General features: G+C 35.1%; 1 protein-coding gene across 4 annotated transcripts in view; it reads right to left on the minus strand.

Moving 5' to 3' along the window:
- Mdga2 (MAM domain containing glycosylphosphatidylinositol anchor 2) overlaps positions 1-22,278 on the minus strand; it is a 733,616-nt gene that overhangs the window by 203,119 nt on the left and 508,219 nt on the right. For all 4 annotated transcript variants that reach the window (XR_003376942.1, XR_003376941.1, XM_026779216.1 and 1 more), the window contains exon 6: positions 9,378-9,647. Coding sequence is in view for 2 of the 4 variants with exons in the window: in XM_026779216.1 (XP_026635017.1) it covers positions 9,378-9,647 (270 nt within the window). In the remaining 2 variants the exon portion in view is untranslated. The remainder of the gene's footprint in view (positions 1-9,377; positions 9,648-22,278) is intronic.

A 22,278-nucleotide genomic window follows, 5' to 3' on the forward strand; every position in this document is an offset into this window, starting at 1 on the left:
AGAGAGAGAGAGAGAGAGAGAGAGAGAGAGAGAGAGAGAGAGAGAGAGAGAGAGAGAGAGAGAAAGAGAAATTGCTTGCATGTGTATTGGTATTTTTACATGTGACTACACTTACATAAATATATAGGGGAAGGTTCCTATCTCTATCTATCTATCTATCTATCTATCTATCTATCTATCTATCTATCTATCTATCTATCTATCTATCTATCACCTACCATCTATCTATCTGCCTATCTGTCATTCATCATTTCTCTCTGTATGTGAGTGTAAGTGTGTTTGTGGTGGTCAGAGAATTACTTGCCTGAGTCGGTTCTCTTTCCCCATGTGAGTCACAGGTATCAAATTCAGGTCCCAGGCCTTAGGCAAAGTGTCTCTACACACAGAGTCATATTACCATATTTTAAAAATATTCATAATAATTTTATAAGCACCCAGCACGTGGGGGGCAGAGACAGGCAGATCTCTGTCAATTAGAGGCCATCCTGGTGTGCAAAGCAAGTTCCAATACAGTCACAGCTGAGCTGTGTACAGAGAATCTCTGTCACAAAAAAAAAACAAAACTAGAAACAAAAATTGAAATCATTTTAAACGCTACAACCATACTTTTAGATAAACAAACCAAAATGAAATAAAATACATGCATTATCCATTTAAGCTTCATTCACACTCAGGATCCCTAAATTGCATTTGGAGTAATTACTGAATCTCTTTTGTTTCTTTTAGTGTTGCCACACTGGGAAAAAATCTCCTTTTTCTGCTTTCCACTCTTATTCTGATGCTCTTAATTGACACGCAGAGGAGAGGTGGCTGAATCTGACTTATGGCTCAGACTGTGTTGATTTTTAGAGCATCTAGAAATTGAAACATTTCATGTTATCCAGTATAAATATGATAAGAGAGGTTCTATCTGTAAGCAGGATGTGTCAGGTTTATTTCTGATTTTTCTAGACAAGGTTTCTCTGTGTAACCCTGACTAGCCTGGAACTTGATCTATAAAACAGGCTGCCCTCAAACTCACAGAGGTCTACCTGCTTCTCCCTCTTTAGTGTGCCATCACAGACCAGAGGTTAAATTTTAATAATACAAATAAATATAAATGTTATTTAAGAATAACAATAGCAATACAAAAGCAAATGTGAGATAATACAATATCAAAATGGAACTTTTTTGAGAACATATTTTGTGAGATTCTTCATATACTATTTCAATGAACAAACAAAAATTTAGATCCTAAAACCAAGCTATCTATTATCAGATGGCAGCAAATAAAACTAATCATTTTTAGAATTGATATGGCTCTAGTCAATCTTCAAAAAGAGAACACTAAGATTATTTTAGAGCTAGAGAACAATGTAAAATAAGTCTCTCTGGTATGGTTTTGTATGTGTGTGTGTATATGTGGTGAAGTTGGGAAGAAAGTTTTAAGGAGCACAGAATACTAAATGGAGAAAAGAGATTAGTATTATCTGCACATGGCCTTATGGGAAGTCATTCATCAAACAGGCAGTGTGATTTGGGACAGGAAAGGGTGTATTTGTATAATTTTAGAAGTTCTTTTATTAATAATGATCATAAAATGAAGATACTGGTGGCTAAAAACTGAATTTGATAACCATGGGGATCTGTGTAACATTCTACTGACTATAATTAAAATATCAGAAATAATTGCCATTAAAAATTTTATTCAGCATAAAATATGTTAAATTCTATCTAACACATTTCCAACTAATGAATATTAACATTTTGGTTGAGAGTTGGTCATCGTCTTTACACAATTAATGAATATTTAGAGTAGCTCATTTTCTTTTGTGTTTATACTTAACATTTTAATTGTATAAATATTTTTTGTATCTTTCTCTATGTGATCCCATTGATCCAATTACAAGAAATTATTAAATTTTTTGTGCAATAACTTGCAAGACAGCTGGAAAAATCATTGTAATGCCAAGTCCTTCACAATGTATTCTTGTTAAAAAATAATAATTTGTGTATTTTATGTTAGCACTGAAAAAGTCAATAAACATATGCTTGGGGTTACTGAAGAAAGAATATGAATGACAAACCCCTGAAACAACAGTAACAAAGAAAAAAAAGCAAAATCCCAAACATGCTCTAATTTAAAGAGGTTGTATATTCCAATGTTATCTCCCTTTGGAATATTGCTGTAGTTTGTTGTTTTAGTAAGTAAAAAGAGAATATGTTCCCAAACTCAATTTGTTGCTAGTATGCCTCTAAGGTCTACTTCTTCTACAAAAGTAGAGGATCGCCCCGAAATGGCTTGGAGACTCCTGGGGTGAAACTCACAGAGGGGGCAGAAGAGAGAGAGAGAGAGATTGACCTCACTCAGTTCAAATATTTTAGAGAAAGTAAATTATTGGTGGAAATCTGGCTAAATTTTGAAAGTTACCTTTGTTATGTCAGTGGTCCAAAGCCTGGTTATGATTTTTGGTTTTATTGCTGAAATGCAGCTTGATTTGAGAAATTGCTTAATAGATCTCTGATAAATTTTACTTTCTTTAAAATATTCATACTTCTATCTCATAATCTCATATTTTTTGAGAATTGTGTGTGTGCATACGTGCATGTGTGCAGACATGTGCAGATGTCTGTGGAGGCCAGAACAGGATATCAGATCCTCCGGAGCTGGTTTTACAGTTGGTTTTGAATTACTTGTCCTGCATGCTGGGACGTGGATTCACGTCTTCTGCAAAAACACCAAGAGTCAATTCATTAGCCCATAAACCTAAAATGTTAATGCCTTTAGTGCATGTGTTCTATCTGGTACATAGCAGATACATAACTGATACAGGTGGCTGTTATTACTTAGAACTGGTGAATTTTAAAGCTAATAGTTTTAGCCATAGAATTTTATAATAAGTTTTCCCACCAATAACTATAAGGAGGAATATTTTGAAATGTTTACTGTGCTAATGCATCTTTCAATTATTGTTTCAGGATAAATAAGTTTAAAAATAAAATTAAAATTTTGAAGTCAGTTCATCCATGCATATAAACTGGAATTAAGAATATTAACATTTGTTTAAATTTAATTTCATTTTATTACTTATTTTATTGTTATAAAATAGATAATTTTATTAAATTAAATTTTAAAAATGGGGTTTATGATGTTCTGTGATGTTACACTATATTTCTATGCAACTAGGGAAATGTATATTCAGTCCCCAGTTAGTACATATTGACCTTCTCTGAAAAGGTGAATTTAACTCAATATTGAAATCATATAATTATGTCACCAAAATAGATTATGATCAACAAAAATGTTGAAACAACTTTGAAATGGAAAGAGGAAAATGGTTTTACATTGCTACTTTACAAAAATTCAGGAAATGGATTCATAAAAGATTAAGAGATTAGGAAGAAAGTTAGACATAACGTGAGTATTGAAGCCTCCAGGAAACATGATGTTTTGAAGCGTATAGCTTACAGAGCACCATGAATTCAGTTGTAGCATTAAAGCCTGTCTGTAAATTATTTGATACTTTGTCCATCAAAGGGCATCTACAGCATTTGCTGCCGTCTTAGTCTTGATTTATATTGACAATTCCTTCCAAGTGTTATGTGCTTTACAGAGGCTTAGCTGCTTTGGAGAAGTGCTTCGATCATGAAGACTCTGAACCTGTCAATGAATGAATCCATTGATGGGATCGTGCTTTGATGAGCTGTTAGGAGATGCGAACCTAGGAGACAGAAATAGCTAACACGGTGAGTCATTGGGGTTATGTCCTTAAAGGGGTTGTTTTAGCTTTAGTTCTGTCATCTTCCATCCAGCATATGGCTCCATGTATGCTTCTGCCCTGGGGTTATGTTTAACCAGAGGTCCACAGAGAGCAGAGTCAAGTGGTCATAGATGCTCTATAAGCTGTCAGTCAGAATAAAACTTTTCCTTTAAGGTTTCCTTTGCTGAAGTTTTTTTTTTGTGTGTTTTTTTTAATCAGAGCTGATTAAAATATTCCTTTAATAAAAACAATCTACTCAGTACTACTAAATGAGTTATCTGAGGATGACATCATGCGAACCAGCAATTATCTAAAGACTTTCCAGTCTGCTTCATTCTCAGGTTTGTTCGACTCCCAAAAGTGTCAACCCAGTGACTGGTCCTTTAATGACAACGGACCTTTTGAGAATAAATTAGAATAAAATTTCTACTCAAGGTCATAGCCCTAAGTTATTATTTTTCTCTTCTTTCTTAAATAACACATAAACCAACTGACTCAGCATATTCTATCTTGCCAGATTTTGTGGTAAAGTGTCTACAGGAAGATTAGTGTGAAGATTAGTTTAGCAAACCAAGGGAGATATGCTAATAAAAAGAACAATGATTGTATCAGATGGTATCAAATATGGGAAGATATGGTCATATAATTTTATGATGTTAGAGGCAGGGAGAGATTTTGTAGGTCACATTCAAGAATACAAACTCACTGTCATTTTCCTCATTTTTAATATTATCATTAGTCTAAATAATAGAATATTCCTGACTTATTTTACCAAAGATTGGAATCCAGAAAATTCTACAAAAATGTGTTTCATCAACTTATCAAAAGACATATAAAATACCTCATTCTTTAGTTCATAGATTGAATATGTGATTAAAAAGTAGAAGAATGTCAGATAATAGATTTAATTAAAGATAGAACAATGAGAACTACTGATATGTAAGTTTTTGCAAAGTTCAAGATGTCCTGTGGAAGATCTCTCTAGACTCTGGGTTTGGGAATAATTGTTCTCCACTGTGCTTGATTCATTTGATATTGAAAACTATGTTTTGGTGAGGTCTGGTGATAGACTCTGGGTGTTCAAAAAACAAACCTTAGAAGGAATCATACCTTCATGACTCTAATACTCAATGGATGGAGATATCACACAGGGACCTGCATGGTCTTACAGAATTAATATTAAATGCTTTGACTATATAGAGGTGAATGTCCCAAAAAAATGATCTCATGTTGTGCCGCATTTATTTGGATGCTACTAAGAAAGAAAGAGAGAAAAAGAGAGAATCTGCTGAAATAATGGAATGTTCAAAAATGTTCCATGTTAATGGTTTCTTTAGAGAGTCTCGTTAGAGGATATAGTTTTCTTTGAATTTTATTGTCATGTATTAATTGTACAAATTATTACACACGGTACATACTTATAATACTTTGGGTCACTTTTACACCTCTCCTTTACCCCTTTCTATCCCTTCTTTCTCCACCCTCTTTCCTCCTTTTACACCCACAACAAACTGAACAGTTCTCAGTGTACACAGATGTTTTTTTATTGCGAAAAGTATCTCTCGAGACCACTAACGATGCATGGGAACAAAGGAAAAGCTCTTTGTAAGGGTGGTCTCTATTAGGAAGGTATGGAAAAGGGATGGTGGAGAGAGGAGCGGAGAACTGACAGAGGTAAAGAAGGAAAGTTACCCATACTTCATCTCCTGTTCTCACTGCCGGTTTCCGGCCCCAAATGGACCTGAACTGCATCCAAGGAAACACAGCTAGAGTTTGATGCTATTTTGGATCCCATATACATTTATGATTTGAAAGCACTGTAGCAATTTAAACATCCCACAGTACAGTAAAATACGCTGAGAATTTCTTGAATATATTATTTCCATGCTTGTTCAATAGCGTCTTAATCATGACAGAAGAAGTGTGGACATTTCTAAAACTAGCAAATCATAACAAAAAAACTTCAGATGGAAATAACACATTATCTAGTAGGAGTATGGAATGCACTGAGCTCAGCCACCCAGGATGAGATTAGGAATCAACATAATTTTCTGTTCACATTTATCAGGCAACTGCTTCTTGCTTGACTTAGGAAAATATGCCTCAATCACTGTAAACTTTTTAAGGATCATTTGAGAAGTATTTCTGCCTTAGTCATAAATGTTCTACTCAGACTGTAAACCATGAGATTCATTTTCAGTTTGAGCTGGCTATATTTATGGAATGAGACATTGCATACAGAAAACAATATATATAAATCACACATATATTTTACTTTGAAACATTTTCATTTTTAAGAAGATGTCTTGTTCCTGATTTTAGCTGAAATGTTAGAGCAACAGTGACATGAATGTTATGGGAGTGGTCAAACACTTATTTATTGGACTTAAAGTACATTTCATGAGACAAAACATATACCTGTCCCTGGCACTGCTAAAGAGGACAAGAATCTGAGACTAGATAGATTATGAGCATAGGGAAAATCCTAAAACTACTAGTCTGCTAAAGGAATATAACAACAAAATGTCTCCTAAGGACATGTTATATCTGTAAGTAAGTGCTTTGTTCCAGTGCTTCTCATTGAAGCTTCTTTCTGTAGTATATGGAAATTAACACAGGACCCACAAGTGGGCAATGTGTACAGAGCAAAAGATATTGGGACACTCAATTCTACATACAATGTCTCCATCAAAACCCTGTGCTCAAGCCTCAGTGATCTATGTAGAAAAGGGGACAGAAGATTCTAAGAGCCAAAGAAACAGTGTCCTCCAGACACAACAGGGCTGATGTGCATATAAAGTCTCAGAGACTGAGGAAGCACTCATAAAGACTACACAAGTTTAAGACAAATGGGTCCCAATACGGATAGGTGGAAGTGGACAAGAAGTTCTATGTTTAACCAAGAAAATATGTGCAATTGATACTTCCTGGCAAAAGGAAACAATAGAGTGTCACTGAGTGTTTAGATCATATTCCAGGACATCCCCATGTTCAGAAGTAGTTGGCCAGCAAAAAATAAACTCAATATTAATTAATTAATTAAGGTATTGTAGGCATTTGTTTTTAAGTTTTGCTTGTTAGGCATTTTTATTTTGTCTTATTGGTTTTCATGTTTTGATTTTATTTTTTGTGATGGGATGGGAGTCATGACGTTGGATCAATTGGAAGGTGGGGAGGAACTGGGAGGAGTTGGAGAAGGGGATAAATATAATCAAAATATTATGTATGAAATAATTTAAATAAAAACTGAAAAGATTAAACAAAGAGTTCAGAAATGTGTCTGACATTTTATTCCTCTTTAAACTCTATATACTCTTCTGGGTGTAGACACTCACAGGTTGAAATGCTGCTTTTAAGAACAATATATCCTTGATATCCCTACAGATTCCCAGTTAGTTAGAGACAATCACAAAAGGAGGTAAGTCCAGAATTCTGTACTTTGCCTCCTCTGTGATACAGGGAAACTGAGACCCTATGCAGTTATACACATTCAAAAGTCTAGAGAATAACTTATTAAAAACAATAGAAAGAGAAAATCTTTTTTTTTAAGCTTACTTTCTTGCCATTGGATAGAAGACAGATTCCTGGAATTAGTATAGTATTCTCTCCAGATTAACATAGTGTCCATTAGACAATTATTATATTCAGTAAGATTAAATACAACCTCAATTTGCTGATTATTTGAATGTTGTCAGTACTGAGAAGTCCCACTGGTAAGATAGTATGATAATGAAAATATACATTCCAGAAAAGTTAAATAAGAATAAAGAAATTGTGTATCAGAGAAATAATTGTTAAGGCTTTACTTAGTTCATGTTACTTAGGTAAGAGGAGATGTCCTTTGTAATGATGACAAGGAGAGGCAAGAAATGGGTAGGGTGCATTGCTGCATATTTCCTCTTTCCTGGAGGATGCCTGAAAAACAATGACGTTTTGTCTGCCCGTGGATTTAGTGTTATAAATGACTGTACTATGTAAACTAGATTGAACTCATCACTTTTTCTCAAGTGAACTTGCTTCTTTGATAAAACAATATAATAAGGTATTCACTATTGGATCTGTGACACTTCAGGCTAAGTGTTACAATGTTTTCATGTCAATCTGACAGCACGATTTGACAGACTATTTTACATCTCCTTGACAATATAGGCGTTTTAAAAACAAACACAAACAAACAGACAGAAAATAAATACTGTTGACGGCATCCTCCGCCCCCCTCTGCTCCCATTTCTTTCATTTGTAAACACTTGGTGTATGATGGATGATAGATTCTGGCTCCTCAACATAACAAACCCTAGTGGAAAAAAAGGAGAGGCCAGGAGGATAGGTGGGTGGTGGGTGGGGAAACTGCGTGGTATGTAAAATAAATGGGAAAAATGTTATTTAAATTAAAAAAGAATCTCACTTTGATAGTACTAATAATCAACTCAGGATTATTGGGTCTAACCATTTTAATCCCATGAAGAGGCATTATGGTAATTTTATCGGTACTATTTCATTTTATCATGATGCATGAAGTGACTACTTTAACCCCTTACAGTTACTGACTATACTATGGCTAACAATTCTACAGCTGAGGCCAAAAACCACAGTGTTTTGGTTTGCACTATAGTAATTTACATTTTCTTAAAAGTATAATTTTGTCAAGGAGTGTCTTTTTAATCATCTTTGTACATGGACATGATGAGCTGGGGTCACTAAAATCACTACAATAATTCGCAAAAATACCACACATTAATGACAATGGAGCTAATTAGGTTTCACTCACAGAATAATCTGTTGTGTGCAAAGGACCTCTCCTTGCTCCTGTGACATCTCATTGTTCATCTCCATCCCTATCCAGTCCTGTGTTAAGCAACTATGACACAAAGAATATAACTTCTTTTTGAAGTTCTTCTTAACTCCTTTATCTCTTTCAATAGTGGGGCTATATCCACCATCAACATATTAGCTGGTAGCCATCACAACAATCTCCCTGTTGCTGCCATTTTAGGAGCTCATACATATTTTGCTCTAGTCCCTCAAATAAGCTTTTCTTTTTTTTCTGACTTTTTCAAGTCTTTGTTTCAATGATGTCTTTTGACACCTTACTCAAGTGAGTATGAATGTCTTTATATATTTCCTAATAATCTCAATGGAAAAGAACTTAATATTTTCATATCTACTTTTATACTTTCCAAACCACATCATGCAATTATCATTGTATTTTATATTTATTTTATATTCAGTATATGTAAGTAGAATCTTTTAAGTATAAGAACACATATAACTCTCTATATATCAAAATGTAAAGCCTTCACATAAATGAGGTTCTATAAATATGGATAAATCATAAAGTTTACGAAATTATTAAATGTCTAAACTGACATATGCTCTATGTATATTTTACATAACACTTTATTAATTATGTTTTACTTATATAAGTACAAGTCAACACATCATTGTAAGTATTTTGTAAATTTCTTTCATGCAAATAAAGTATCATTAGGATTTAAGATTTTTCAGATTCCAGATATGGTTACATATTATCCAAGTTTTGTAAACATTTTCTCAATAACTGGCATACAAAGTCAATATCTGAGAAAGTATTTTTAAATTAAACATGACAATATTTATTTCCTCTTCAGACCAACTTACCTCTCACAATGATGTTGGTGGATTTTTTTGCAGGATTTCCCACATTATTATTGGCAATGCAGCTATAAGTACCAGCATCATCTGAGGTGATGGCAGGTATGGTAAGCGTCCCTCCATTCAAAACAATCTTTTCAGGTAGAGTCCCAAAGGATCTGACCCAGGTGAGAGAGGGCGTGGGCTCTCCTCCTGTTGTAACACACACTAATGTTATGGCCTCTCCAGGATTTACAACTATAGGATCATCCACCAAAAGCTTAATTGACGGGGATGCTAAAAGACACAAACAGAAGACATACACACATTTAGTGAGAGATGCTGCAACTGGAAGTCAACAACAAGATTAAATATACTTCAATGTTTGAGCAGCTAAAAAAATACTTTGTTCCTTTTTTTAATTAAAAGACAAGGTACTACTCAATCTTGAGTCGGGTTTAATACTCGCTTAAGCAGTATAAATGTACAGAACATCATTAAATGTTTTATGCTTGATGTGATATTTTGAAGCTACTCCCTCAGATTTGAAACATTCCCTCATGAAATGTCTCCAGACTTAGGATATTCGTCAAACCCATCAGGTTCAGAAAAGTCATGAAACTCATAAGAATTTTGGAACTTCTCCAGAAGCTTCACAATGTTCCTCTTCAGTCTCTGGTAGTAGAGGACACTCTTCATTTTCACTGCCTGGAATCTGTGCACAAAGTTCCATGAAGTCAGCCTTTACTAGTAATCCCCAACCCTGGGTGTGGCTCTCAGGAGTACAGCTGTTTTCACACCATCTGTACCACCGTAAGGCACTCCAGAAAATTCATGGTTTCTCAGCTAGACTTGAATATCTTCTATGAGCTGTTGTCAATGCTCTGATTTGCTCAGGCCACCCTCGGAAAGGTCACATGAAAATAGGCAAATGTTCATTTCCCAGAATTATTGTTCTATCACTAGGAAAACAAAAGTGACGGAAGTTGCCAAGCGCAGCATCCACTTCTCCCTCAGTGATAAGCTACTTTTTCTATCATTTGTAGTTGTTCAGTCCTTGTGTTTTCATGGTATAGATGGATGATTTTTTTTCACTTTTGGATTAATCAGGAATGGGATGATTGATTTTTCAACCTGAATTTAAGCTAGCGATAGAGAGCATAAATCCTCACAGTCTTTACACACAGCAAGCCCTGACTGCACTTCTTCGGGTGCCAATTCAAGTCTGTGTTCATATGGAGTCAAAATATGTGCCTAAGGCGGTACCCTGAGTCAGGATGGTTTAGGTAGCGAGTTCTCACAAGCACAGGTTTAACAGTCAGAAAGAAAGAGCCACAAATGTCCCAGCAGAAATCCAGAGGCTACCACTTCTTTTATGATTAAATCGTAAAATTCTCACAGTGAAAAATAAGTCTTCTGAATTTCCCAGGTTAAAAGTAGAAAGACAAACACTAAATTAAAAAACAATCACCTTTTCACCAAACACTGAAATTAGAAGCTATTTATAGAACATAAAATATGACATTCATACAGGGCATATTCTACTTACAGCACAGAATAAGTATACACAACACTTTCATAAATAGAAGTAGGGAACATATATTTTAATGATGTTCAATTTTATATGTTCAGAAATATTTTATGACAAAATGAAACCTATATCATATGTAATTTATACATATATATTTATAGAGAGAGACTTAAATTGTTCAATGTTATTGCTTTAATTTAAAAAATTATTAAGCTCAGTTTAGAGATGCAGTTTAGAATTAAAACTTGTTAACTTGTATGTTTAATCAAAAAAAAAAATAAGCTGAGCAGTGGTGGCGCACATCTTTAGTGCACTTGGAAGGCAGAAGCAGGCAAATCTCTGTGAGTTCAAGGCCAGGTAGGTCTACAAGAGCTAGTTCTAGGACAGGCTCCAAAGTTACAAAGAAACCCTGACTCAAAAACAAAACAAAACAACAACAACAACAAAAAGAAAGAAAAGAAAAAGAAAGCAAGAATAGGGCAATAATTCCATACTAAATATTCATGAGAGAAACAGGGAGTCTATATGGCATTTTCAAACATCCTTGTTGCCTCCTGGTTCTTCTAGCATCATTAAAATAGCATGGGAATTTTCAAAATGTCACAACATCAGCTGCTCTGATGTTCTGACATTAAAATATAAAGATTTATTATTAAAAAGATGCTAGGAAATACATATGGTAAAGGTGATATGCAAAACTCACCACAGTTGGGGGGAAAACAAAATGTATCAAAGAATTATTAAATATTAAACTAACAAATGGAAGATGTCACTAATTAAATCTTCTAAAATATGCATTATACTTAATTATTAATGTATTACTGTCAAGAGGCAAAATGAATGCTTACTGAAGTCAATAGCACAAGCCTAGAATGTTTTAGTTATAATAAAATTATTATATAAATCCTAATATATAATACTAACAATGTTTAATGTGTTATGCATGAATTTAAGTTAAGCTAAAAGTAACCAAGTCAAGGCTTACTAAGGTATATTAGGACCACAGAAACACTGAATTCACATTAAATAAAAAATATTTGTTTATAAAAAAGGCTTATAGGAGGGCGAACAGTTCTGTAGCCTTAATATTATTCAAATGTATTTGTTAAATAAATCTCAAGAAAATTACAGGGTGGAACTTTTGACATATGTGCATTAGCATGTAACATTTCGTGAACTATCTTTTATAATTATAAGGTCTTACTTAAGAATTGCATGTGATTCTTAAGAATAAGTTGAATCATGTTACAGTGAGGGATAGCTTACCATAGCACAGAAATTATTTAACATAGGAAACTCGATTTTTTAACAGCAAACTTTAAAGACTATAGATAGAATAGGTCATTTGTTAATTAGGGGTTGTATACAAACATTCTGAAGGAGGTTCTGCCTTTCATAATTTATTTCAGTTAGACAGGACCTGACTATTTAATCCAGGAATTAACTATCTTACTGTGTAACCAAATGGACATTAATATTTCCATTTTTGGAGTCTTTTGCTCCTGAGGTCTGGGATTACAAGCAATATAACTTTACCTGATATTCAAAAGTCACATGCTAATATGTAATGGTGTGTGTGTGTGTGTGTGTGTATGTCTGTATTTTGTTTGTCAGTGTAGCGTGTAGCACCAATAAAAAGCCCAGAGGATAACTTGAGGGGGATATTTCTCTCCTTTCACCACGTGGTGCATGAGGATTGAACTCAGGTGATCAGGTGGGTGGCAAGAGCTTTTCCTTGCTGAACCATGCCTAGCTGTAGTGTTTCATTACTTCATGCTTTCATGTCACTTTTGTGGCTGAGGCCTGCATGGTTTCAGGGACGGCTCTAACTAGAGGGATGGGGAATGAGGGACCCAGAGCCAAACACAGAAGAGTTGGACTGAATGAGCTGTGCTCTCTGATGGAGATGCACTGATGGCCGCCAGGAACCCCAGCGGGTTTATTACACATAGCATGAAAGAAGGGAAGGACAGGCTGTCATTCAAAAAGAGAAAGTTGTTATTGATAGTTTCTGCATACCATGGTTTTAGCTAAAGGTCAAAAGTTCTTGATCAATACCCATACTTAGTCCAGGGAAAGGCTTTGCGATTCTGCTGAGCTAGACCTGGAAAAGGATTTTCCACCAAATGGATCTGTCACTGGGGTCCTTGGTATGGCTGTGTTTATCTTAACAGTACACATTCAGTCTAAACTTCATTAGCTCTCCCCACATCGCATATATTTCCCAAGTTACAAATGAAACTTTTCAACCATAATTCAGTCCTACCGCTGACTTTTCTGGAGTGTGGCATGATAGTTACGCAAAGACCTGACTGTGAACTTGGGCAAGTTCTTTCACTTCCAAGTGCCTCTTTTCTGGCATTGTTAAAGCAGAGGACAAAACTATTTTTTTGACTGAGAGTATAAATATGACATCCTTACTTTAATACCTACTACACAAGATTCACTGAGAAGTCTTTTATAGGGTCATTCATTCTATGTCCATCTCATAGGTTTAGTTGTAGCTTGACACACAGTGTGGCTGCTAAGAGACAAAATGTCTATAAGCAATGATTGCTTTGATTACACGTGGGAGGGGTATTTTTAGATCTGTTGGAGTTTTTGAAGGTCCTGTACCATAGCACACAAAGCATATTAAAAGTCATTCATTTTGAGAAACATGAGCCTGTATCAATCTCATTTTACAATACTGTTATTAAAGAATTAAGCTCACTGTATTTCAAAATTTGTTTTCATTTGACTGTAAAAGCTCAGAGATATTTTATGCTTATCTTGCAGTCATGTGCTGTTATTCAGCACTTTCCTGTACGTAATCCTGCCCTTCAGCCCTTGAGGTCATGCATCATGAGGTTTCTCCTGTGATAAGAGTATGCATATGAATATCCAGGAAGCAATGTCAGATAAAGCCCACTGAATTAAATCATAAACCTAACTGAGTGTGAGGTATAAGTTACCACCTGTATTGATGAGGTAACCACTAAAACACACATCTATAGCTAAGCATGGAGAAAGAGACTTGTAATTCTAGCATTTCAGTGGTAGAAGTAGGATAACCAAGAGTTTGAGGTAATTTTCAGATAAACAGAGAGTTGGAGGTAAAACTGGGCTACCGTAAACCTTATCTCAAAGCAAACAAACTAACAAACAAAATAAACTATGCCCTCATTTATAAACCAGAGGCATATATTTCATTTCTTCCTCTTAGTATGTGAGACAGATTACTTTGCCTCACTTTAAAGCAATTAATAAACACAATGTTGGAAGTAGAACAAGAGAAAAACCAAATAGGACAGCATGGAATTATTCTTTGAGATGCTAACAGAAGTGGGAGGTGGAAGTTATTGTAAAGGAAAGAAACTTGACACAGAAAGGCATAAGGTATATTCTCACTGATGGGGAAGTGAATAATTGATTTAATGGAATAAAAAGTCAATCAGTGGTCATTAAAGTCTAGAAAAGATGAAGCAGATGGAAGAGAGTTGAATATAGTATGTTCCCAAACACGATCAGACAAAGACTAAATTCTAGGGTTCTACTGCACAGTTGGATGACAGCTGTATAACATATCTAGAGCATTTGCTATATGCTTTAGAGGACCTTGATAGGGAACCTGACACATCCCAGAACAAAAATGTAATATATGTTTGAGAGGAAATTGATATTACCTTGATTTAATGTATATTTAATACATGATTTAATAAATATTTAATAAATATACTTAATAAATATGATTTTATATATTAACATGCATTATAAAATGTGTAGAATTAAACCCATGCCCAACAAATAGGTAGTATTACTATGTTTCAAATAAAAACCATCAATGTGAAACACATAAACAAAGGAAATCCTAGAAATAAAGTTAAACATTTATATTAACAAATGCTGCCGATAGCCTTGTTTCAGAAAGAAACATATTCTGTGTCTAAGGGAATACTGACCCTCAGCATGTTAAAGACAGAGGGAAACAACTTCTACATCAGACTCTCCACCTCAAGGACAGGAACGTGCTATTACTTACAACATAAAGGCTCATTTTATTCTCTTATATTTTTCTATCCACTCTTCCTTGTTTCCCCTGGTGATCTGAGAGCAAAATCGTCTATTCCTTATAAACATCACTTAAACGACTTCATAACATCTACATCTTTTTTTTTTTTTTTGTAGCTCCTGCTAAGGCCTTTGGATTTTTAGAGATTCTTGGGTACTTGCTGGAGTCCCAATCCTTCTATGCTGACAATTTACATTGCAGACCCCAACTGGGATTTGTTTCAAAGCCCAAACTTCACTGTCTGCAGCAAAGAAATTTAAACCATGCTTTATAAATTGTCAAAAGAGTGCTCTAATCTAAGCACATGAAAATAATTACAGTGACATCATCATGTGTAGACAGTCTCTCTGTACTCAGTGCTTACATCTAACTATGGTGCCTGTCAAGATGTCAGACTGATAATGTGCCAGAACTTAATGATGAAAGGTAGTTATCACAGTTATGGAGACTGGACCCCTCTTTTAGGCTAAATATAACATTATACATTATGTGCTCTATGATGGGGATAGTATGAATGATACACAAATAAATGATAGATAGATAGATGATAGATAGATAATAGATAGATAGATAGATAGATAGATAGATAGATAGATAGATAGATAGACAGATAGATAGATAGATGATGGAGGATGATAATGGATGATAGACAGGTGCTTGATGATAACTAGAATATAAATGTTACAGAAATTGATGAATAATATAAAGACCCATAGATGAATCATAGGTGATAGGTAGATACAGGATAGATTACAGATAGATGATATATGACAAATAGAAGAAGGGAGGAAAAGGAGAATAAGAAAAAAGGAGCAGTATGAGAAAGATAAAGAAGAAGAGAAGAGGAAAAGATAATATGGTTATTGTGAAATGTTTCTCACAGCATCATATGGCAACCTTGGTCTTCACCTGATACTGTTATATGTAGTGACTTTGGAAATATCAGGAACTGCTACAGAACTAAAGAAGCTGGTGACTGGGAAGTTGTCACTAGGGTGGGGGCTGTCTTAAAGTTTATCTCTGCCCCTATCTTGTTATATATCATACTCATACTATCCCTTCCTGTTCTTCCACCTGATCTTGATATGAGATGCTCTGCTCTGTTAGGCACTCCCTACCATGATGGATTGAAGCTTTGGAAACTGAGTTAAGATAAACCATCCCTTCTTTAAGGTGTTAACTTCAGGAGTTAAAATGATGAAAGTCTGATAAAAAAAAAAGTCTGACAGACAGATAATAGGTGATAGATACATAGATGGATATGTAGCTGAGATTTTAATTCTGGAAGAGATGGGAGAAGATGAAGTTAAGAAAGAAAGAGGAGTAAGAGAAGAACGCTAAAGAGATGGATTGAGAAGAGAGATGAGGTAACAAAAGCTGCATTTCTGTTTTCCAAAATTCTAGACTATTTTGTTCAACGCAGTGTCTTATAAACCTTAAGCCCATTTTCTGATTCAGGAACTTGTCATGTTGCTCAGGACTATCTCTAAACTCTTGACCCTTCTGCTTCCAACTCCCAAGATCTAAGGTTACAGATTTGCACACCACCGTGGCCAACCAACACTTTAGTCATACTTCATTATAGCATGTCTGGGGAAATAAATTCTTCCCATATCCTTTTCAAAACTTTTTTCTTAGTAAAGAAAAGCAATTCTTTCCCCTGAGATGATCAGGAGATACTTAAGAGATCCATGGAAGGATGACAGGCCTGCTGCCTTGTCGTATGCCAGTCTCCTAACATTGGATATTACACAACAAGTGGGATTCTGTATCCTTTCTCAAATTTGACAGTATGGGTGTGGCTGGCTAAAAGTCAAGGACACAGTATCCTCATAACCCTGGGAAAGAACTCAAAGTTTTCAAGAGTGAGAGAAATAGAGATACCAGGTAGAATGGAAGTCTCCAAGACAGTAAAGTGGAAAACTCTCACAGGTAAATACATCTATCACAATTTTCAGGGAGGACTGAAAGTGGGGCTTAGTGGAAAAGCACTTGCCTAGCAGTTTTGAGGATTGAGTTCAATCCCCAATCATACAAAAAGACAAAATAATAAAAATGTTTTAGGGATACTCTTGCATTACAGGTTATGGTAAATTGGCTGCAATAAATTACACAGTTGAATAAAAACATACAACTAAATTAAGAATTAGAAAAAAATTATTTTAAATCTGGAATTATATGAGAATCATGTCCACTTGAATTTTAGCAACTTTGTCACTAGTGAAATTTTCTATTGAGATTAAACAAAGATTTTGAATGGAATCTTAACCATTTAGTTTTAGTTGGATTAAAGTAGATTGAGTGAGGAAGAGAAATACCGTCTTGGGTGTATTGTTTATTTTGCAACCCATCAGTGGAGGAAAGCATGAGCATAAGCATCCATTTCAAACCTGAAACTAGAACACAGTGTTTCTCATAGCTACATTCTCATAGACTTTGCACTTCCATGGACCTGGAATATTTAATCCTAACACTAGAGCCTAGTTTGCTCCCCGGGCTATAATTTGAAGACCACAAGCTGTTACTTATTACATTCATCTATCACATATTTCAACAGCAAAATGTGTTTCCTTGGATGCAAGTAATTTCAGAATTAATAAGTGGATTGATTCACAAGAAAACTGAGAAGGAAGGAAAAAAGAACAAGTAAGAATTTCTTGATAGAAATGTTATCCCTGTTATTATGTTCCTAATTTGCATCCTTGGAAGTGGGTCCTGAAATTCATTCTTGGGTGAAAATTGCAAGGAGCATTGACAAAGATGAGGAGACTAGAAATGGAGAAAGGTCAGGAAAGACACTGTGATAATCAGGCTTTGGAGTGGGAAACCTGGCTCTTTACTGCACAACCAAGAGTTTGCCCCTCAGAACTTTCTTAATGATCATGGTAACTGGGAAGGTTTTTCAGCTTCTATGAATCACTGGACTTTAATTTCCCAGGTTCATGCTAGCCAGAGAAAGATTTTCTACAGAAGGACAGTTATTTCAGTTTTATTTTTGTTGCTGTGATAAACATCCGGACCCCCCAACAATATTCAAACAAGAAAGGGATTATTAGTCTTACCATTTTAGGTTCTGGTGCATTATTGCAGAGAAGTTAAGGAAGGATCATAAAGCTTGCCATCCATGGTCAAAAGCAAAGAGAGAATATTTGCATGGATTCTTGTTCTTTTGTTCTTGACTACCCCTTTCCTATTGTGCAGGACCTCCTGCCTAGGGACTGTTGTCACTCAGAATAGGCTGCTATACCAGCTAGCAAACAAGGTAATCCCCACAGACAACCCTACAGGCCTATCTGATGTAAATGACTCCTCTGGAAACTCCCTTTCCAAGCAATAAAAGGCTGTACCAGGTTAACAGTAAAAGCTAACTGGCAAGTAAATTAGCGCAGTGATATTTTGCTTGTGCTTTAACACATAAAGCTTACCTGAAGATCAGAGTGTGAAGCTAGACAAACTAATTAGCCTTAGAGAATTCATAGAGACTGGATCTTGTCTATTGGGTCTGAGCATTCAAGGAGGTAAGAACTCCAGTGATTGGCTGATGTCCTTCTCTGATCTTTCAGCCTTTAAATCCCTAATATTCGACTCCAGATTTTTATTTAATAAGACCAATTAGGATTGTGTTACAAATAAGAACTCTGGTTGCTTTGTTTTTAGAGATTTTAGGTTCCCAAGGTTATCAACATTTAAAAAAATACCAAATGAAAAACTCCATAAATAAATTTGTTCAGTAGATTTCAATTATATAATTTTAACTAGCATGAATTTATAGCAGCCTATTCTGTCCCATTCATCACTAATCATTGTCTAGTGCATCCACGTTGCATATGCTGCTAGCCCCTTCATCACTTAGTTGTCCTCTGGCTTAACCGTCTACTGTCTCAGCATTGCTGTATCTGTTCCCAGAGAACCTTTATTTTCTTTAATAATGGCAACAAAGCAAAAGTCATGATACCTACAGTTCAGATTTGACAACACGAAGCCAGTAAGTGCATCCTTTAGGGAAAAAGACAAAGATCAAATAAAGAAAGTGAAAGAAATGTGCCTAATGTCACAGTGAAAATACAATTCTATCCAAACCATGTGAGGAGGAAGATAGAATCGTTTGCTAGTTACATCTCACACTGTAAACTCTATAGCCAATGTGCATGATAAGTACACAGTTAGGATTCATAAGGCATTATATGTGGGTGGGAGACATGAAGGAACAAATGATTTTTCAATTGCAGCAACTATTGCTATGTGACAAAATTGAAAGGTGTATGAACAAAAGCAAAATTATCCTCCCTCTCCTCAGAAAGAATGATGCAGCCATATTGTTTATGGGATGGTTTCACCAGTGATTCTTCCCAGGAGGGAAGACATACTTAGAAGAGGAAGGAAGAGAGTAAATTCTTGTTCATGATAATCAATGTTTCTTGGCATTCTGAGTCTTTTGCCATAAAATGAAAATGTTTATGTACTTTAATCTGGAATGCTGCAAATCATTTGCTATGGCTAAGATGCCAAAACACCCAATATGGGAATTAAAAGCAGGCACTGTAAATTAACATGGTAACACTGATGTGATGCTTTCAATTACATTCTAAACTTCCAGGAGACTGATAGAAAGGTTAGGAAAGCCATTCAGGTAGAAAGACAAGTTGGTCAAGAAGGAGATGATGACATTCTTGATGGTCAAGTGCAAGGACACGTGGAAGGATACAGAGAAGCGTTAATGATGGAGCAATTGGATAGATGTTGAACCTTCTGAAGAAGTAAAGATGAAAAAGAAGAAACAACAGGTATGTGCATACCTCCAGGAAGTAGTCTCATAAAGGTTGCTTGGGGCATATGGAAGTAAATTATGAATAATAATATGAACTTGTTAAGGCCAGGGACAGCTATGACTCTGTGATTATTTTTCAGGGTCTAGCATAGGTCTAAAAATGAGAGCTTTAATATCTTAAGATAAATCTGTATTTAGCTATGTAATATTAAATATATTTAATAGCTTCATTTCAGTCAATTCAATCCAAAGTTTAATTCTTCCCCTCATTCCTTCCCCCAAAGCTTAATTCTGAAAATAAAAACCAAGAACACCGAGGTCGGCTCAGCTATCAATCATGAGGTAGGTGTCAGATGTAGTGAATGAGAAAACATTATGAGGTAGCAAACACGAACACATGTGGTCTGTTAACTTCCCCTTTTTGTCCTGTAACCTGATGTTTTTAAAGTGGTGGAAAAGTATAGAAGATGTGTCTGCCTTTTCAGTCACTTCATGCAGATTTCATTCTCCATGTGTATTTCATGCCATGTGTGGGGAAATGAACACTTCAATGAACACTTCACAAAATAAAGAGGAGAGAATCTATTTGAAGTTGAAAACGCTAAGGGATCTTGCCCATTTACATGACTTTATTACTTCAATATTATCATCCACTCGTGGGCTGATGCTCAGGACAGCAAAGGATGATATCTTACTGAGGAAGTGTAGTTGAAGTGATGTCAAAGGATATTACAATATTCTAACTAGTCCCTGTAAATAGTACTTAATGCAGGCGTGAACTTTGCTAGAGATATTGAAATCAACATGTGTTTTTGTTATCATCATATTCATAAGACAGAGGTTTCTGAAAATGTTCAAGAAAACAATCCTTTTTCTTCATAGAAGATAGCATTAAAGGATTCAGAAAGTGATCAATTTTATAACAACACAAATCTCAAGTAACGGAGCCTCTAGATTTCATTATTAACTTGGAGGGTGGTTTTACTGTATCTTTTGCTGGTATTACTGTTATTAGTGATTGTATGCCTTCAAATATTTTGCTTCTTTCTAGTGAAACACCTGACCTATTCATTTAACTGAGTACATATTTATTGGGCATTTATAGGACATTATCAGGTTCTGTAATGTGGCAATGAAAAAAACAACCCAAAGTTTCTCAACACTCAGAATAATGAGGCCCTTGAAGACAACTCCCTTTGTCTCATGTAACCTCATATTGTTATATCATTTCCTCATTCCCTGAATACGCTCACTGAAGTAAAAATGGCCACAGTCAATTATCTGTGCCATTAGAAACATCTATTGTCCTGAGATGTCTCTATAAATATGGAAAGGCACTATAAAGACAAATTGCAGTATTGCATGTAGCTTCCTCTGTTGGTCCACAGTCCCTTTCTGTCCCTTTCAGTAGGTAAGCTCTTGGTAGACCTGGCCTCATTCAAGTTCAAAAGAGAATCAAAAAACTTATGATGGCTAGCACTCACTGAAAGAATTCTCAACTTAAATATTTCCAGCTAAGACATCGCTGATGCATGAAAATAACTTGTTGTACAAAGGAGATACTAGAACTAGCAGCGCAAGGCTATATTGCAAGGATACATTTATCACAAACAGAGGAGGAACTCACTGTTTCTGTTGCCTGGAGTTCACTTTTATGGATCACTCATTTAGTAATCAAACCATTAACTAATTTATTATGCTTAAATATCAACATCTAGTCTTCATCATGATCTGCAGCTTTTACCTAGGTGACTGGTTTAATTCTTCCTTTTCAGGAGCAAGAATGATTGTAGTAGTCTACCACTGTGACATCATTAGGAATAGAACATCAAGGTGACAAGAACAATATATGTTTGTTTGTTATTTATTTATTTTTGTACAACAAACACCTGAAAGAGGATATAACAAAGCATTAAGCAGTTAATGATGTTCTCACGGATAAAAAAAATAATAGAGGCCTGAGCCAGGTGTGGAAGCACACACTGGTATTCATAACACTTCTTGAGACTAAGGCAGAAGGGGGATTACCATTTCGAAGCCAAGTTTTGTCTACAAATAAATCAGCCAGCAGGTAACACAAGTTATTTACAAAACAGCAAACAAAACAAAACAACCAAAACACACATGGCAACTATAAAAACTCACCAATTCTTGAAATAAATCACATATATTACTAATAGTCATAGCAAAGAATTGCTTCTACATAATTTTTTACATTTTGACCAACAAATGAATAGGTCTTATCTTTAACACAAGAATTTTTCAGTTATATTACTGAAGATTACTGCTTATAAATAAAACAATTAAGCTAAGTAATGTCTCAGAAATCAAATAAAGGGATCATAATGCTTTTTGGAGAACTAGTATGTAGGTAATTACAATGAGATACCAAGATTTAAGTCAGTGTCAGGAAAGAATTATAACTTTTCTAAGTGAATAACATCAGTGAGAAAATAGAACAATTGAAGACTATCTAGTGTTGATCTTACAGCTAGCTATTATATTTTTAATTGTGGAAGTATCAAAAACAGCTCTCATATTACTTAAATATTTGTTTGATAAAGATGTTATAGCTTTG

The sequence above is a fragment of the Microtus ochrogaster genome, chromosome 1, assembly GCF_000317375.1.
Source record: "Microtus ochrogaster isolate Prairie Vole_2 chromosome 1, MicOch1.0, whole genome shotgun sequence".
NCBI classification, from domain to species: Eukaryota; Metazoa; Chordata; class Mammalia; order Rodentia; family Cricetidae; genus Microtus; species Microtus ochrogaster.